The 20,115-nt window shown below is 44.3% G+C and overlaps 1 protein-coding gene across 5 annotated transcripts in view; it reads right to left on the reverse strand.

The window, feature by feature from the left end:
* Window positions 1-20,115, reverse strand: part of CHD5 (chromodomain helicase DNA binding protein 5) — a 279,954-nt gene that overhangs the window by 96,819 nt on the left and 163,020 nt on the right. For all 5 annotated transcript variants that reach the window (XM_077458298.1, XM_077458299.1, XM_077458297.1 and 2 more), the window contains exons 15-17: window positions 19,304-19,504; window positions 16,833-16,970; window positions 10,772-10,893 (exon numbers count right to left, since the gene is read on the reverse strand). In XM_077458298.1, the coding sequence (XP_077314424.1) occupies window positions 10,772-10,893; window positions 16,833-16,970; window positions 19,304-19,504 (461 nt within the window). The remainder of the gene's footprint in view (window positions 1-10,771; window positions 10,894-16,832; window positions 16,971-19,303; window positions 19,505-20,115) is intronic.

The raw sequence follows: 20,115 nt of genomic DNA on the forward strand, positions 1-20,115 counted from the left end.
CCTCTTCGCCACTGCCATGGATCCCGGAGCGACTTCCGGGCCTCGCGGCTCTGGCGATGTGATTCGCCGGAGCCGCGACGACGTCACTCCCGCGCATGCGCACAGGAGCCGACGCTCGCGGCATATAGCCGCGATCTGCGGCCTGCCCCAGTGCGCCTGCGCACCGCTGTCTTCGGGCAAATATGTCCTAAACCGTATAGGTTTAGGAGATATTTCTTGGACCTACAGGTAAGCCTTAGGCCGCGTACACACGGGCGGATTGTCTGCCCAACTAAGTTCGTCAGACAATCCGACAGACAGTCCGTTCAACTTTTGAATGAACGGACTTGACCACACACGATGAACAGACAGTCCGCTGAAAACTTGCGCGATGACGTGTACAGCACGTACGACGGGACTAGAAAAACGACGTCCTGTACACTGCAATGCAACCTTCGGCCGTGTAAATCCTTTCTGAGCATGCGCCATACTTAGTCCGTCCAACTTGCCTACACACGAGCGGACTGTCCGCTGAAACCAAGTTTGGACGGACAAAACCAAGTTTGGACGGACAAAATTACGGAAATTCCGAAAGACAAAGTCCATCAGACTGTCCGCTGAAAAAGTCCGCTGAAGCCCACACACGAGCGGATTGTCCGCTGAAACACGGTTCAGCGGACTAAGTTGGGCAGACAATCCGCCCGTGTGTACGCGGCCTTAATCTAGGTTTACCTGTAGGTCAAAGTTGGTTGTAAGGGTTTACAACCACTTTAAGCTATGGAGCAAACGATTGTGCATAGTGCACAGTTTATTTGCCTTTAGTAAATCAACCCCATGGTGTTTGATTTTTGAACAGCACACTGCAGGCTCAAAAAAAAAAAAAAGATAAAAAAAAACGTAATTGAATGAAACCTGCAGATTTAGAAAGATTGAAAACAAATTTTGAAATGACATTACCATAGCAATGCTTGTGGAACACTTGTAGAATTGAGCGATAGTGAATCACGGGGAAATTAATTTTAATATTATTATTTTTTATAATTATTTATTGTATTATAATTTATGATTTTGTGTGTTTCAAACGTTATCACACCCGGGATGTCTACTAGACTCTTGTTTGGACAGATTGAAAGGGGTTGTAAATCCTTGCGCATCCTTTGCATTATAAAAGGTGAAAAAACACCTGGCAGTCACCGCCCCCCCCCCCCCCCCCAGTACCCCCGTTTTACTTACCTGAGCCCCTTCATCTCCTCAGTGGGGACATTCTCTCCCTCTCTCCGCGGGGTCTCGGCTCTTGATTGGATAGATTGATAGCAGCGCAGCCATTGGCTCCCTCTGCTGTCAGTCAAATCCAATGACGCAGGCGCCGGGGGCCCGAGTCCGGCATTCATGCCTGTGGATGCAAATGCTGGACTCGGGAGCGCGCCTGCAAGGTAACCCCCTCGGGAAAGCGCTTCTCCTAGGGGGTTATCCGATGTGGGAGGAGTCGCGAGAGCTGACAGGGGGGGACTCCAGAAGAGGAGGTTTGGGGCCACTCTGTGCAAAACGGGCTGCACAGTGGAGGTAAGTATGATATGAATAATAATAAACGGTCCTTTATAATCACTTTAAAGCGGAGGTTCACACAAAAATTTAACCTCCACCTTTCTGAACCCTCCCCCCCCCCTCCAGTGTCACATTTGGCACCTTTCAGTGGGGAGGAGGGTGTAGATACCTGCTTAAGACAGGTATTTGCACTCACTTCCTGGCATAGACTCTAAGCCTCTTCCTGTCCTGCCGCGCTGTCTGCTGGGACACGCACGGGTCCCAGAGACAGTGCGGACCGTTCTCATTGCGTTGTGCGACTCGTGCATGCGCAGTAGGGAACTGGGAAGTGAAGCCACAAGGCTTCATTTCCCGATTCCCATACCGAAGATGGCGGCAGCAGCATCCGAGGAACGGTTTGGTCTCGGGGTGCCGACATGGCTGGACCCTGGGACAGGTAAGTGTCCTTATTTTAAAAGTCAGCAGCTGCAGTATTTGTAGCTGCTGACTTTTAATTTTATTTTTCCGCAGGTCTCCCGCTTTAACCTCCCTGGCGGTATTACGTCCGATTTTTGCATCTCAAAGCGGTACAGTTATTTTGCATAGAAATGTGGCGTTTTATATTGTAGGCCTGTCAATTTTAGCAATAACACATTTAAATCTGTCCAAACAAGAGTCTAGTAGATGTCCCGGGTATGATGAAGTTTGAAATAAAATCATAAATTATAATATAATGAATATAAATAATCATAAAAAATAATAATAAAAACGATTTTCCGCACGATTCACTATCGCTCGATTCTGCAAGTGTTCTAATTTACTATCACTGTTTTCTAGCTGATCTAAAACCACATTTGATATAAAAGGGACGGTTTTGGTTGCTATGGACAATCTCCAGTTTCCAGGCAGAAAGAACAGTATATATCAGTGATGGAGAACCTTGGCACCCCAGATGTTTTGGAACTACATTTCCCATGATGCTCAGCCACTCTGCAGTGTAGTTGAGCATCATGGGAAATGTAGTTCCAAAACATCTGGGGGTGCCAAGGTTTGCCATCACTGGTATATATAATATTGAAAAAAAACTGCATGTAGGGCACTGGGCAAGGCACGAGGGATAAAAGGGACGTGAAATGATTTCATACAGTAATGTAATCTGTAAGATCACACTGTACTGTATGTATTATGATTTTTCACTTTTTTGAATTTGCCGCTGGGCTCCGCCCCCGTGCGTTGCGGCGCTCGCAGGGAACCGAAGCCCAGCACAGAGAGGCATCGGGAGGAGGACACAGCCCGCAGACACAGTGGGGGGACATCGCAGGATCCTGGGGACAAGGTAAGTATACAGCACCAGGATCCTGCAATGCAATCCCAAGTGTGGCTCGGGGGGGGGGGGTTACCGCTAATGGTGCTGAAATTTAACCCCCGAGCCACACTCGGTAAAACCGCCAGGGAGGTTAAGTGTGTTATTACAGGCCTACAATATAAAAACGCCACATTTCTAATTTTGTACCGCTTTGCGATTCGAAAATCTGACATAATCATACCTCCAGGGAGGCCACAGCCAATCTCCTGGTGAGACGACTAAACACACATCCGAAAAGCCACGTGCATCGTTTTACCCTTCACTGGAAATGCCTGAGCTCAATAAACTGAAGGGGGTCCATAAACTTATAAAACGAAAAAAATATATATAAATTTCCTTTACTAGCCTACCGTTAACCATTTTTGACTTGAGAGACCCGTATAAGACTTTTTTGTTTTGTTTCAAAAAAGCTTTATTTCTCTTTCGTGAAATGACCACAGATTGTATAACCATTAAGTGATATTCACATTTAAATAAAATACTCCCAAGCCAGCAGGAAACCTTATTTGTGAAGCTTTTTCACAGCAGGGGGATGCTGTTAAAACGTTAAAGCTTCAAAATCCAGATGCAAATCATTGCTGATATGCTGATAAACAAAAAAAGAAAAAAAAAAAAAGGCTCTTTTTTCCAATGCTGCAATCAATATGCACTCTGCGTGACTCATCGCCCGCTCTCTCTCGCGCCCGGCTACTGGGAACATGCGATGCCGCCCACTTATGAATAATTTATAAGTTACATTTTTCCACAGCCTCAGACAACAGATCTTAATGATGTTGACAAGATGGGAGAGGGAGGGATGGTGGCCAACCGTGAAACAAAGGGGGGGTTGGGAGGGGGGGGGGATATATACCAGAGCGAGCCTAAAAGCCACCAGGAACTGTAAGGCGCTCAATGTCCGCAGTATGTGCGAAAAAGAGAAGCTGTATTATTTTTACAGTTCTTTTTAGATATATGGCCAGTTAAAGTAGTCGCGGGGGCACGCTGTTGGATCGGCCAACAAATCTTTAAATACTTTTGGCATCATAGGAGTGTGCAGGGGGGTCTGCCAGGGCACACCTCTAATCATTACAGTGAGGGGGGGGGGGGGTGAGTATTTGACCCCCTGCTGATTTTGTACGTTTGCCCACTGACAAAGAAACGATTGGTCTATAATTTTATCGGTTGGTTTATTTTACCAGTGAGAGACAGAACAACAACAAATATCCAGAAAAATGCATTTAAAAAAAAAAAAAGTTATAAATTGATTTGCATTTTAATGAATGAAATAAGTATTTGACCTCCATCACAAAACATAAAATAGTACTTTGTGGCAAAACCCTTGTTGGCGATCACAGAGGTCAGACGTTTCTTGGAGTTGGCCTCCAGGTTCGCACACATCTCAAGAGGGATTTTGTCCTCTTTGCAGATCCTCTCCAGGTCATTAAGGTTTCAAAGTTGACATTTGGTAACTCGAAACTTCAGCTCCCTCCGAATATTTTCTACTGGATTAAGGTCTGGAGACCGGCAGGACCTTAATGTTCTTCTTCTTGAGACACTCCTTTGTTGCCTTGGCTGAGTGTTTTGGGTCATTGTCATGCTGGAAGACCCATCCATGACCCATTTTTAATGTCTTGGCTGAAGTAAGGCGGTTCTCACCCAAGATTTGATGGTACATGGCCCCATCCATCGTCCCTTTGATGAGGTGAAGTTGTCTAGTCCCCTTAGCAGAAAAACACCCCAAAGCCTAATGTTTACACTTCCATGTATGACGGTGGGGGATGGTGTTCTTGGGGTCATAGGTCCTCCATGTATGACGGTGGGGGATGGTGTTCTTGGGGTCATAGGTCCTCCATGTACGACGGTGGGGGATGGGGTTCTTGGGGTCATAGGTCCTCCATGTATGAAGGTGGGGGATGGTGTTCTTGGGGTCATAGGTCCTCCATGTATGACGGTGGGGGATGGTGTTCTTGGGGTCATAGGTCCTCCATGTATGACGGTGGGGGATGGTGTTCTTGGGGTCATAGGTCCTCCATGTATGACGGTGGGGGGATGGTGTTCTTGGGGTCATAGGTCCTCCATGTATGACGGTGGGGGATGGTGTTCTTGGGGTCATAGGCAGCATTCCTCCTCCTCCAAACACGGCGAGTTGAGTTGATGCCAAAGAGCTTTCATTTTGGTCTCCTCTGACCAGAACACTTTCCCCCAGTTCTCCTCGGAATCATTCAGATGTTCATTAACAAACTTCAGACCGGCCTGTACACGTGATTTCCTGAGTAGGGGGACCTTGCCGGCACTGCAGGATTTCAGTCCTTTACAGCATAGTGTGTTACCGATTGTTCTCTTGGGGACTATGGTCCCAGCTGAGATCATTGAGAAGATTCTCCCGTGTAGTTCTGGGCGGATTCCTCACCGTTCTCATAATCATTGGACCTCCACGAGGTGAGATCTTCCATGGAGCCCCAGACCGAGGGAGACTGACCGTTATTTTGTGTTTCTTCCATTTGCACATAATCGCAACAACTGATGTCACCTCTCACCAAGCTGCTTGGCGATGGTCTTGTAGCCCATTCCAGCCTTGTGTAGGTCTCCAATCTTCTCCCCGACGTCCTTGGGCAGATCTTTGGTCTTGGCCATGGTGGAGAGATTGGAATCTGATCGTTTGCTTCTGTGGACAGGTGTCTTTTTATACAGGTAACAAGCTGAGATTAGGAGCACTCAATTTAAGAGAGTGCTCCTAATCTCAGCTCATTACCTGTAAAGAAGACACCTGGGAGCCAGAAATCTTGCTGATTGATAGGGGATCAAATACTTATTTCATTCATTAAAATGCAAATCAATTTATAACTTTTTTTTTAAATCCATTTTTTCTGGATATTTTGTTGTTATTCTGTCACTCGCTGTTAAAATAAACCGAACATTAAAATTATAGACTGATCGTTTCTTTGTCAGTGGGAAAACATACAAAATCAGCAGGGGATCAAATCGTTTTTTCCCCTCACTGTATGTACGGTACCAATTCCCCCTACTGCCCTGTCTCCCTCCCCTTGTTGCCCCCCACTATGCATCAGTTTGGGAATGAACAGGAAGCCACTCAGCACAGAGGACTTCCCATTCATTTACTGCCCCGTGCATCTGAGGCTGCAGAAAAGGGCGTGTGTGTGTGTGTGTGTGTGTGTGTGTGTGTGTGTGTGTGTGTGTGTGTGTGTGTGTGTGTGAGTGAGAGAGAGTTTTGGGGTCCACACCTTAATGCAATAGGCTGCTCACACCTATGTTAAGCATACTCTATGCTGCTTGGCTTTTGGCATTTGCGGGAGGAGGGCTTACCAGTTAAGACACCCTTTTGTACAATCTCCATCTATTGGAACAGTGTTATGCACTGCCCTCTTGGGGTTCCTACTAGATGCTTCTTTTGCAACATGTCCCTTCCATGCTTTGGGGTGACCTGGGTCATCTTTCCCATTTGGATATAGTTTCACAAGATCTTGGTTACATGTATGTTCCCCTGAGGAAGCTGGTAAACGGTGAAACACGTAGGAAACGGCACCCAAGTTGTCTAATGCAGTTGTTATATTGAATGTATACAGAATATAATTTTTATGTGTATACCCATAGCAGAATGAGCTTGGCAGAATGGGCACCTTTTTTTATGGAGCCTCCTTTATGTAATTGAAATGAAATGTTTTTATGGACATTTTATGGTATTTTTAAAGGAATTTTTGCAATGAATAAAAGTACTTTGAATTTTAAACTAATCGAGTATTCACTTCTCTGGGGTTAGAGTGGCGCCTCTAAAATCCTTTTCTATTAATTTTTGCTATAACCCTACCACCGATGGTAAATATTTAAAAACAGAACCATGCTCCTCCTATTCACTGAACATTTAGAAATAAGTACCGAGGCATTTTAAAGTGGTTCTAAAAAGGCAGAAGGTTTTTTTTTAACCTTAATGCATTGTATGCATTAGGGTAAAAACCCATCTGCATGAAGCCCCCCTAAATACTTACCCGAGCCCAATCTCGATTGGCTCCTGCTGCTGTCAATCACAGGCAGTAAGGAGGGAACGGGGGGCAGGGCCATGCCACACTCTGCACGTCAATGGACACGCAGACCTGGCTCGTGAGCAAGCATGCACGAGTGCCCCCATAGCAAGCGGCTCACTATGGGGGCACGAGCCAAGAGCGCCAACAGGGGAGCCGAGAAGGATCACGCTGCTCGGCACAAAACCATTACACAGAGCAGGTAAGTGTAACATGTTTGTTATTTAAAAAAAAAAAAGAAGAAAAGTTTGGCTTTGTGAGGGTGTCAGCTACTAACAGGATAAAGCAGAGCCGCACTTTGATATCATCGCCCTGGTAAAATGTTATTCAAACCAAGCTTGTGACATCAGTTCCCGCCAATTGGCCACACCCCTCTGACCTGTCTCACAACAACTGGGCTTGTTCATAGAGGTGACCTCTACAAATAAGCTTATTCTGGGTGACATGCACGAAAGGGGTGTGGCCAACGGGGACCGAGGTAGCCAACATGCTTGGTTTGGGACTTTGAGTGAATAAATAACTTGCACAATAAAGAGGAATAGACATGTGCAGACTGAAATATTTCGTTTCGGAATTTATTTTTCGTCCGAAAAATAAATGTATTTAGTTACTCCCGAAATTAGTTTTTATTTTGTTTTTCGTCAAAAAAATTGCATTGGTCCGAAAATCCAAATTAATTACAGTTGAATCTGTCATTGAAGGCTTATGGTGTCAGTCGGAATGTTTAAAAGAAGATTCGACGGAGCAGCGAAACTCACCTATGATGCTGCAATCATACATTCCCAGTCGAATATTTCGACTACAAGCTATAGTAGGATTCTAATGTTGTACGTCTTCGGGGGGGGGGGGGGGGGGGTGGAGTCACTGGGTGGCCCCGCCCTCTGTTATAAAAACTGTCAGAAGAAGAGAAATGTCACACAGCAGGAGCCTCCCATTGCGCGGAGCGGCCCGAGAACCAAGAAGAAAGGCCGTGGAGGAAGATGCCGGACGAGAACACCGGACCAAGAAGAAGCGGATCGGAGGAAGAAGTGGACCGGAGGAAGAAGAGGATCGGAGGAAGAAGGAGATGGAGGAAGAAACCGAAGGATGAAGAAAAGAAGAAGGAAGAAGACCAGAAGAAAGAAGATGAAAGAAGACTTTAATAAAGGAATTATCAAAGACCGTCTCCTGTCATTTTTAACACTTTTTTTGGTGAAATGGTAGGGGTACTCTTGTACCCCCTTACCATTTCACACAGGGGGGGGAGGCCGGGATCTGGGGGTCCCCTTGTTAAAGGGGGCTTCCAGATTTCGATAATCCCCCCGCCCGCAGACCCCCCACAACCACCGGCCAGGGTTGTGGGGATGAGGCCCTTGTCCCCATCAACATGGGGACAAGGTGCTTTGAGGAGCTACCTCAAAGCACCCTCCCAATGTTGAGGTCATGTGGCCTGGTACGGTTCAGGAGGGGGGGCACTCTCTCATCCCCACCCCCTCTTTTCCTGCAGCCTGCCAGGTTGCGTGCTCGGATAAGGGTCTGGTGTGGATTTTGAGGGGGACCACACGTCTTTTTTTTTTTTTTTTTTTTTTTGGCACGGGGTTCCCCTTAATATCCATACCAGACCCGAAGGTATGCTCTTGAAGGGGAACCCATGCCGTTTTTTTGTTTTTTTTTTACATTAAAGTCGTGTTGTAAGTCGCTCTGTGATTCACACTCAAGTCGTGTCTGAGTTGCCTCCCAAAGTCGTGCTGGAAGTCGTGTTGCCTCTGTGTGAATGAATGGACTGTTATGATACAAGTTAAATAAACACAGATTGTTATTGTCAGAGTCACGTCGAATCTCCTACCTGTATCGAACTGTGTCAAAACGAAAACGAAAATAAAGCATTTATTTATGTCGGATCTTTCGTTTTTCGGACTCTGTGCTTTCGTTATCGTTTGTCAAAATGATAACGAAAATACCTGAAATTCGGAAGAAAAGGCATTCGGATGCACATGTCTAATGAGGAAGTTTATTCATATAATTACACATGGGACATAGGAGATATGACAAGCTGAGGAGCATATGATAGACAAAAATTAAAAATCGCATTATTGCAGATAATACATAAAATAAAAAAATAGGGTATGATGTAAACACATGATTGAATAAAAAATTGCACTTTTTTTTCCGCTCCTTCATTCTCACATTGACCCCACCACTATTGCCCTGTGCAAGTTACACCCTATACCTTTCATTGGCCACATAATTTGTTCATTTCATACAGACTGGAACTGTTCGCAGGCATCACTATGCAACTCACCATGGACACCTTCCATCTTTCCCCTCGAGTGTGGCGTTTTCCCGCCTTGGCTGCCCGCAGTTGTACGCCCCCCACAGCTCCCGGCAGCGTTATTTCCCAGCTTTCCTTAACTTTCAGATTTTAGCATCCTATGACCAACTTTAGAGCCGATACACAAGTAATTTTGGGGTGTTTGTTTTTTTTTCCTCCTCCTACATCCTTATTTAATTTGAGTAATTTTGAATATTTTTTTTTTATAGATACACATTCTGCACTTGCTTCTGAAGAAGTGGAACTTCATCCACGAAACGCGTCAAAAGCTTTTAAATGCATTTGTTTTATTCAATCATGCATTTACATCATACCCTATTTTTTCATTTGATGTATTATGTGCAATAATGCAATTTTAATTTTTGTCTATTATATGCCCATCAGCTTGTCATATCTCCTATGTACTATGTTCAAAGTGTATTTATATTAGGGATGCACCGATACCATTTTTTACAACAAATACGAGTACCAATACTTTTTTTTTAGTACTCGCCGATACCAATTACCGATACCTACCGCAACTGTTTTGTTTTCACTTCAGCGGTCAGCAATTGTACAAAGCATTGATAAGTTATTTACAAATTAAATAAAAAATTTTTTTAGTTTTGCACTTTTTCAATGTGAAATGTGTAAATATATGTTAATATAGTAAAAATATTTACTAACAAAGCAAACAAAAAAAAAAGTTTTAATTGTTTATCAAATAGACGTGAAAAAAAAACAAAAAAAAACAGGAAAATAATAATTGGAGGAGAATAGGGAGTTAATTAAGGCTGATTAGAGTAAATTAAGGGTTTATAAGGGGTTAAACAGAGGAACATTTGTTCATCCCTTTGATCTGCAGAAGAAGAAACAGAAAGATTCAAAAAGAAACAATGTTTCTTTTTATTTTAGTGTTTCGGTGGCCGAGCAATGTTGTTAATAATCAAATTGCCGGCTGCATTTTCTTTTCACAGAACCAATTACCGGTACCGGACTTCTTTAACACTTCAGCTGTCAACAGGGGAGGCCCGCTGACAGCTCAAAGAACCGAGCCTGAAAGTATCAGTTTCAGGTGTCGGTGCATTTGAATGAGTACCGATACTTGTGCAAATATTCGGTATCGGCACCGATACTAGTATCGGTGCAACCCTAATTTATATGAATAAACTTCTTCATTCTTGCGTAATTTATTTATTTTTTGTCTAACACACATCTCACTCAAAGTCCCAACTCCCCCCCCCCCCTTTTCCTTAACAATTAATAGGGATGGAGTTGTATGCTCGTTTGACCATATACCTCAGTTAAAGTCCAAATATTCCCCCTTTTTATGTAAACAGGCTTGGTTTGAATAAAAGTTTACTGATTGTTGTTACCAGGGTTGTGGATCTGCTTTATCCTGTCATCGTACTATGGAGTGTGGACAGGCTCTTTTGGGAACCGGAACCTGATTGTGTTCACAAATCAGCATGTTGGCAATGAAACTTTGAGCGGCACTGCCAGCTTTGCGGCTTCCAATGGTGGCAGCCACTGGCTGTGAATATGCTGCAGGACCGGTCAGTTTGCATGCTGGTTCATCTAGGATGAAACACTTACTTGAATCTCTCAGGGGTCAGGAAGTTGAGAAGATGAAAGAGTTCCTCAAGGTTGTTCTGGAGTGGCGTCCCAGTGAGCAGCAGTTTGTAGTCGATCTTGTAGCTATTTAATACCCTAAAGAACTTGGAAAACAACATTATGTGGTGGCAGCCTTCACCGATGCATCAGAAGTTTGCAGGTCACACTTTAACAGAAATCGCTACAATGGTGGTCTGGAATCATCATTGGTTGATAAACTATTAACAATAAACATATTCAAGCGTTTGACACCATAAAAAATAAAATAAAATGTAAAAACTGTTTCCGGTTGCTTTAAAGCAAGTCCCATCATGCCTCTGGGAATAATTGTAGCTGCCAGCAGCCTTGCAATGCCTCATTGGAAATCTAGTTCCACAACAGCTGGAGGCCCCCCGGTCGCCTTCCCCTGCTTTAAAGCATGTTATACAGCACGGTGCTTGTGCTGTGTCATTTGGCCGAATGCATCACCTGAAATACCTGGCTGATCCTGTCTGATTCTGCCCTTCCCCTGTAAACTGACCACGGTTCACCATGGCTGCTAAACCCTGACAATGTGGTCAGTTTACTCCGTCATCCGCAGTTCTCCTCTGTGCTTTTCCCCCTGTCCTCTCCCCCCTCCCCTCCCTGCCTGTCAGCTAGTGACAGTGTCCGCACCCTCCCGTTTTGTGGCTAAAATAACTTTTAGATTTCCATACAATCCTTTGCGTTTCCTAATGCTGTGTGCCCCAGTGTATGAAAGCTCTATGAAAGCTAGGCTATTTCTCCTGATGCCTTCACCGACATAGAATTCTTGTTTATGATATATATATTTTTTTTTTTTTACTTTTTTTTATGGAAATTCTTAATAAAATATATATATATATATTAAAAAAAAATTGCTGTTTATACTCGATTTCAGAGCGCCAACCGGCCAACTCTCTCCTCCCGAAGTCAGAGGGGAATCCTTGGCCCCCTTCCCCTGCAGCTGTCAGATGGAGAGGAGAGAGGGAGATGAAGCCGGTCACGTGAGCGCTGGCGCTCTGAAATCAGGTATAGACACCTTTTTTTTTTTTTTTTACAAAAACACACACACAGCATGGGAAAACACAGAGGATTGCATGAAAAGGTTATATAGAGGATTAACAACCGCTTTAACGTTCTCCCCATGGCGATACAGGGCCCTTTATTACAAGGAGAAGGATTCTGTATACAGGGGGTCCCCGTGTTATGAACCCGTTAGGGACTGTCCTCCTGTTTGTAAATTCGGAAATGTGCAGAAGGACAATTATGGACATTTCCGGTGTCCCGTCGACTGCCGTTCTGCGCATGCGCGGCAAATTACGGACATTTCCGATGTTTTCCGTCATTTTCCGAGGCTCCGTCTGGCCGCACATGCACAGAACGGCCGATGTCCGCGTAAAATAGCAGAGGGTGCCCGCAGCGCCCGGTTCGTAAGTAGGAGATGTTTGTAAGTCGGGGACCCCCTGTATATGTCAATTCATTAGAGACATTGCTTAAAAAATAAAAGTGGTTTAAAAATATATTATTTTTTTTCCCAAAATACAACATTTCAAATAAATATTTTGTATTCTCATTTTCAGCCAGTAAATGGAGCTCTGAGATCATTTTCAGACATCTACCTGCTTATTAGGTTAAAGTATAACTAAAGGCAAAACTTTTTTTTTTTTTGTTTTGGATAGAGTGGAGAGGGATTAGAACGCCTGTCAGTTCTTATTTCTGTCTGTACCCCCCCCCCCCCCCCCCGTTAGGGAGATTCATGCTCTATTTGTCCATTTTACTATAATCGTTGAAAGTGGAAGTAAAAGAAAATCCCACATTTTGGGTTGTCTCCAGAAAAGTAATAGAGGGGACATCTTCCAATGGGGACCCTAGTTATGGTGACCCGGGGTTCCCCAAGAAATTACCTAAATTTCCTGTTTTGGCTATGGGATGTGAAGGTAAATCTCCCCAATGGGACAAAGATGGCAAAAATAAATCATAAAGGGGTTACCTTATCCTGTCCAAAACAAACAAATAAAAAAAAAAGTTTGCCCATAGTTCTACTTTTAACCACTGCTGCACAAAATTGCGTACCTGTACGTGATTTTGTGCGCCGCTGTGATTGTATACAGCAGGGCCGGTGGCCGCCTGCCGGGATCTGCCGAAAGGCAGAACGTAGGTCTGGATTCTTGAGGGACCGATGTGCATCCATAAAAAATCATTGAGGCTCCCGGCATTGCTTCTTAAGAAGTAAAAGTTTATGGAATTATCTTTGTCACCTTAAAGTAAAATTCCCGGCTAAACCTAGATAGTCAGAAAAATGCTCACTCCCCCCTCTTAACACCTACGCTGACTGGCCTGTATAAGAAAGATGCATACGCATAGCTATTTTCAGCAAGCTCCGGTCCAGTCGCGCAATTCCCTGTGTCCTCGCCTCTCCCCTGCTGCTGCCCCTTGCTGACAACAAGAGTTCAAGTGACCCATTTTCAGCCCGCTCTGGTCACATGAACCCCTGCGTCAGCTGGGGGCAGCTGCAGGGGAGAACAGAAAGCACTTAACGGCAGTGATGTCACTCATTGGCTCCCATTTCCTATCCATTGTCACAGCTCTCTCCTCTCCCCTGCCGCTGATCGACACAGGGGATCACCATGACCAGAGCAGAGCAGCCTGAAAAATGGAAGGTACATACATCCTTCTTACACAAGTTAGTCAGCAGAGGTGTTAGGAGGGGTAAGGGAGAATTTAAAAAAACTAGTTATGTTTAGCACTAGACATGTGCACTGACAAAAAATGTGTTCATTTTCATTTCATTCCTTTTTTTGCTCTTTCCGGAAATTTGAATATTCGGAAATTCAAAAATTCTGATTTTCAAATTTCCAAATTTCAAATTTTTGAAATTCTGAATTTTCAAAAATTTGAAATTTCCAAAATTTTAAAATTTCAGAATTTTCAAATTTCAGAATTTGAAAAATCAAAAAAAAGAAGAAAGAAAATCAGTAAAACTCGAAATAACTAACCTATTAAATTATAGGTATTGGAATTTCCTTTCAAATTTGGCTGTTAGTGAACGTAACGAATACAAAATACAAATGTATCTGAAGTTACAAACTATCAGAAATAACAAATGCTGCATCTAGACAAATGGAATGGAACAAATTAATAATAAACAACAATAATAAAAAAAAGGTTTTACTATTATTATTTACTAAAAGAACAGAAATTTCACCGCTCCAGGTCAATCCACTGACAGGTTACTAGCTCTCCAGGTAGGTAGGGGTTCCAGGTGCAGGCTGATTGCATGAGCCAAGTGTGCAAAATCTGAACAAAACTCTGGATAGCCGCACTCCGGATTGAGTAAAGAATAAAGTGCCTTTATTTCTTCAAATGCAAGTGCAAAACTCCATTGAACAACACATCACAGCAAAGGGAAACAAAAAAATAGAACAAGGTTGCTGACGTGTTTCACGCTACAAACAGTGCTTACTCATAGCTTATACCTATGAGTAAGCGCTGTTTGTAGCGTGAAACGCATCAGCAACCTTGTTTTTTTGTTTCCCTTTGCTGTGATGTGTTGTTCAATGGAGTTTTGCACTTGCATTTGAAGAAATAAAGGCACTTTATTTTTTACTCAATCCGGAGTGCGGCTATCCAGAGTTTTGTTCAGATTTTGCACACTATTATTATTTACTATTATTATTAGATTGTTATGTTCCATTCATTTAGATGCGGCATTCGTTATTTCAGATAATTTATAACTTCGGATAAATTCGTACTCGTTACGTTCACTAACAGCTAAATTTAAAAGGAAATTCCAATAACTATAATTTAACATTTATTATTAGTTATTATTTCAGATTTTCGGGTTTTTGAATCATCAGATTTTTATTCTTTTGAATGTTCAGATTTTCATTCTTATTTTTGGATTTTCAAATTTTCTAATTTATGATATTTCGTATATTCAAATTTCCGAAATTTTGCAATTTTTGGAAACTCAGAATTTTCAAAAATGCCGAAATTCGAAATTTCGGAAATTGAAAAATTTGGAATTAACGAATTTGTCAAAATTTGTTAAAAAACGAATTTGAAACTAAATGAATGGTGCATGTCTATTTAGCACATTAGGTCATGTTTAGTTAAAGCAGATTTCCAGGCTAAACCTATGAGGGGGTCATAGGTCTGACTTTTAAGCTTAAGTCAGGGGTTGAAAGGTCACCTGAGCTCTGATATATGCTGCTCTGTCAACTGATCCCTGCATGCTTGTAAGCCATCCACCAGCTTCTGGGTATGCAGGGCATAAGATAAGGGAGTGCACAGGTCTCCGACTGTCAGACTTTAGCAGGACGTTCATAGTTATAATAAATGTAGACTGCATTGTGGGCACACGGACGATACCCCCCACCCCCCCCCCCAGCACCTCTGCCGCCACCCCTATTCATGTGCCTGGCCCCTTTCAGGATGCCGCTTACATGAATTAATATGGCGGGGACAAACAGGGGGTGTGTATTTAGAAGCACATGATTAGAGCCAGAGGCTCTAATAGGCTTCAAAATAGGGTGGGCTCGGGGCGCAGAGCACTGCATCCCAATCCCACCCTGTTGTGTGATGGTAGCGAATGGATTTTTGCTATTTTCACACTAACGTTCCTCCCAGCCAATCAGGAGGCAGGTCAGTGAGACCCGTCTCCCCAGATTGGCCAAAGCATCAGGCAATCCTACTGGATGCCTAGCTTTGGAGGAACAGGAAGAAGACACACAGCTGCGGAAGTAGCAGACACCGGAGGCGCTGCCTGCATCCCATCCTGGGAGAGGACACTGCAGCACACCAGCCCTAGATCGGGTAGGGGCTGCGATGCCATCCTCCCAGGGGAATGGGGAGGAGTTGATGTCAGTTTCAAACCGCGGTTTGCGGGGTGGGGGTGATGTGGCTGAAGAAAAGTCCACCAGTCGCCAATGAAGGCTGCATTCACACCCGAGTGTAGCGTTTTCAAGCAGAAAATCGCGCAAATTTACCGCGATTTTGCGGTGGTTTTTGCGGCGTTTTTTACCGTGATTCGCTGTGTTTTTTACCGCGATTTGCCACGATTTTATGCAGGGCAAAAGGTCACTAATGTTAAAAGAAGAAAAACGCCCAAATCTGCTCAATTCGAGCGACAAAAAAGGGTCCGGAACTTGTTTGAGCTTCAGGCGTTCGGCTTCAGGCGACATGGAGTGGAGATGTGAACCATCTCCATTGAGAATAATAGATTTTTTCCCCTCTACCGTTTTGTAGCTTCAGGCTTCAAGCTACAAAACGCTCAGGTGTGAATGGGGTCTTAGGGGTGGATTTACTAAAGGCAAATAGACTGTGCACTTTGAAAGTGCAGTTGCTCCAAAGCTTAGTAAAAGGAAGGGAAGCTCTGCTGACTTCCCTCGTCCAATCGTGTGCAAGCAAAAACACTTTTTTTTTTTTTCTTGCATGTGATTGGGCATTCTTTGCAAAGTGAATTGTTACTTAATTTACTAAGCTCTGGAGCAACTGCCCTTGCAGAGTGCACAACCTATTTGCCTTTAGTAAATCAATCCCCATAGTCTTTTGACTAAATTGCAGTTTTAGTCGTATTTTAGTCCTCTGAATGGTTTTGGATTTCGTCATATTTTAGTCGACTAACATAGTGTTTATTTTGTCTACAAAATTAACACTGATGTCATTACAATCCAAAGGCTTCAGTACCTCCTACGTTGCCAACCTGGATTAAGTGTGCGTAATCCTGAAGTCACGCTGACTTTTCTGATGCCCACGTCTGTTCCGGGTCAAGAAAGTGGCGAGCGATAGCGCCCTCTGTATTTCCCCCAGTACTGTACGGGTTTATTTTAAAGTGGCAAAGTTCTTAATTCTACCACGGACATATCCTAACATGGTGGGGAGGGCACGGTGTTGGACTCTCCCCTGTAAAAACTATACTGGGAAGGCCACAATAATGTTTACCTTCATGGTAAGCCATTGCTCTAATTACGGCTTTGGGTGGGGGGGGGGGGCATCTGGTAGACAATACCCTTTAATAGGCAAGGCTTTAACAATGACTTACTTTTGACTGGTTATTCTTGAGGCGGTGAGCTTCATCCACCACCAGACACGCCCACTCGATGGAGCCCAGGATTGCGTGGTCGATCGTAATGAGTTCGTATGATGTGAGCAACACATGGAACTTTATTTGAGCTTCTTTCTGGATAAAAAGAGGAAAATGTTCAGCGAATATTCATTACGTGGAATAAAAGCAGCCCTATTCATTTCTAAGGTTTATGACCTAATCGCACGACGGGCATTTGGGGCTGCTCAATAAAGGCTCAACCCAACGATGAGCTGAAATCCATTCTTTCCACTAGGCTTAGTTCACCCCCCGATGCACTTGCACTGGGGTTAGGGTTAGGTTAGGGTTAGGGTTGCGGGTTAGGGGGGTTAGGGTTTCCCCTAGAAGAACAAGGTTAGGACTCAGGGATTTGAATAGGGACCTCCCCCAAAGGTCAAAGGTCAGGAGGCGTGTCCCCAGAAGTCAAAGGTCAAGTGTCGGGCTGACCCACTCCCAGCAAAGTGTTCCGCCTACCCCAACTAAGTCGGGGCTTGAACAAGTCGGGGGTAAGTGCTTTGCACACGCTTTGCTTCATTTTGGGCCAATTCACACTATGGGCTTGATTTACTAACGGCAAATATACTGCGCACTTTGCAAAGTGCTGTTGCACTCTACAAGTGCAGTCGCTCCAGAGCTTAGTAAAGGAGCAGAAGTCTCCTTGCATGTGTATTGGGTATTCTTTGCAAAGTGAAGCTTTACCTCATTTACTAAGCTCTGGAGCAACTGCACCTTGCCTTTAGTAAAGTAACCCCTACGTGCGGTGACAGGCGTTTTACCGCAGTGTAAAATGTCTGTCACAGCAGGGTTAGGGTTAGATGGGTTAGGGTTGGGTTTCCCCTTGAAGAAAGGTAAGGGGTGACGCTGCAGACTCTGATGTAACCCCCTTTCACACTGGGGCGGTGCGGGTGTCGGCGGTAAAACGGCACTATTTTTAGCGCCGCTTACCCCCCTGCTAGCGACCGAGAAAGGGTTAAAACCACCACAGAGCAGCTGCAGCGGCGCTTTGCTGGCGGTATAGCAGCACTGCCCCATTCATTTCAATGGGCAGGAGCGGTGAAGGAGCGGTATACACACTGCTCCAAAGATGCTGCTAGCAGGATGTTTTTTTATCATCCTGCAAGCGCACCGCTCCAGTGTGAGAGCCCTCGGGGCTTTCACATTGTAGAGAAAGGGGAGGCTCTTTCAGGGTGCTTTGCAGGCGCTATTTTTAGTGCTGTAGTGCCTGCAAAGCGCCCCCAGTGTGAAAGGGGTCTAAGGGAGAACTCTGGGAACCCTGAATTAAGGGGGAACACTGAGAACTCTGATGTACGGAGAGGACTCTGATGTAAGGGGGGAACACTGTGGCCTCTGGTGTAAAGGGGAACTCTGATGTAAGGGGTGCTCTGAGAACTCTGATTTACCTTGGTGTACTCACTCAGAGGCAGGAGAGAGATGGGGGGAGACTTCAGTCACAGACAGAGAAAGATGGTGAGCTCACTCACCCCTTGGCAGTCAGCACCTCTCATCCAGTTGTATCTGAGGCAGCTGGACTTCAAATTTCCAGCCCCTGCTGAGGCTCAGTGCCAGGGAATGGAGTGTGGGCAGACACAGAGGGGTAGGGGTGGGAGTAAAAGGTGCAGATTGAGCCCTCTCTCCTCTCCTGTCTGTGTGTTTGGGGGGGGTGTTAGCGCTGGCTTTGGGCAGTATGAAAAAGACACTCTCAGCTGAACAACTGCAGCCAGCAACCCTGCTGGGAAGCCATTGTCCAGTCTGAATAATGTGTCCGGGTTTCAGGCAGTCTGAAACCTGGATGTCTGGTTCCAAACCTGAACTGTCCGGGTGTATACAGCGCTCCCGCACCAGTCCCGCAAGCGCATTGCCCCCAATGTGAAAGCACTCGGGCTGCCACACTGGGGTTGCAGAAGAGGCAGTTTACGTAAAATGCCTCAGTGTAAAAAAGTAGCGTAAAGCTGCAAAGACAGAGAATGATACAATGTATTTCTCATGTCCATTCAGAGAGACAGAGAAGACAGGGAGGGCGGGCTTCACAGTGACTGATCACTGTGATAGCCAATCAGAGGCTAGCACAGCGATCAGGTGACCCAGAATCTGCCGTTCCGGGTCCTGATCCTTATAACAGGGCCCGTGACTGTGTGCTGGGAGTGCGCCGTACAGATATATGGCCATACGAAAAAAAAGCCAAGTTCAGTGGGGCCGCATATTTTAAATATGTTTAATTGTTTAAGTTGTTTAAGTATATGTTTAAGTATGTTTAATGTTACTTAAAAAATTTTGATGGGGGGGGGGGTTGTTGAGTCAGGAGGGCTGCTATTCTGCCACTTTATCCCCTTGTGGTAGATGGGCCGGGGCGGACATTGTGTACTGGAAAGTGGGATCTCAACATGACCTCAATTTAAAGGTTATATTCACGGTCATAGTACTGTCCTTACTCTCATTCTGAAGACTTTCTTCCCGCTTCTGATGGCGTTGTCCTCGAAGGAGAATTCGTTTTCCCTAATTATGGCTCTGCTGTCCTTATCGCCAGTGTACGTCACCACATAAAACTCCGGCGCCCACATTTCAAATTCTCGCTCCCAGTTGATGATGGTGGATAACGGAGCGCTCACAAGGTACGGACCTTTAGAGTGACCCTGAAAAGACACAAGTCAGCGCAAGAAAAATGTAGGTATATAAATAATAACAATAAAAGATGGTGATGATGAAATATTGTTCGAGGCTAAAACCGCTAAGCAGTCTGACCAAATCAGGTTATGTTGAAAATGAACATTTTAAACAAAGGGGTAAAAGTCCTGGGGTCCGAGGTTTGCCATTTGAACAGTGAAATGCAGCCTAGAGAGGGGTGCTGAAATTCTGTGCTGTGAAGCCTTGTTGGTGGCTAAATACAACTTGCCAAATGAATGAGATAAAATGCTATTGGTCGCTGATAATGGAACCATAGTTACATTAGTCAGGTTGAAAAAAAGATGCAAGTCCATCTAGTTCAACCAAAAAAAAAAAAAAAAAAAAAAACCATGTGGAGGAGGGTAGAAGGTGTGGGTGAAGGGATCTACCAAAGCCAGGATACCAAGCACCACAGCACCCCAATCATATTTTTTTATAATAATACTTTTTGGTTCCTGGGAGGTATTAGCATTCATAAAAAAATAAATAATAATATTAATAATTCTGATCCACACACAAAAAATGATATTTTTAAATGCAGGTACTCACAAGCATAGTTTAAAGAAAAACAAGCCTAGAA

Source organism: Lithobates pipiens, unplaced genomic scaffold (genome assembly GCF_037356315.1).
Source record: "Lithobates pipiens isolate NorthernLeopardFrog02 unplaced genomic scaffold, aLitPip1_a1.2 Scaffold_27, whole genome shotgun sequence".
Lineage (NCBI taxonomy): Eukaryota > Metazoa > Chordata > Amphibia > Anura > Ranidae > Lithobates > Lithobates pipiens.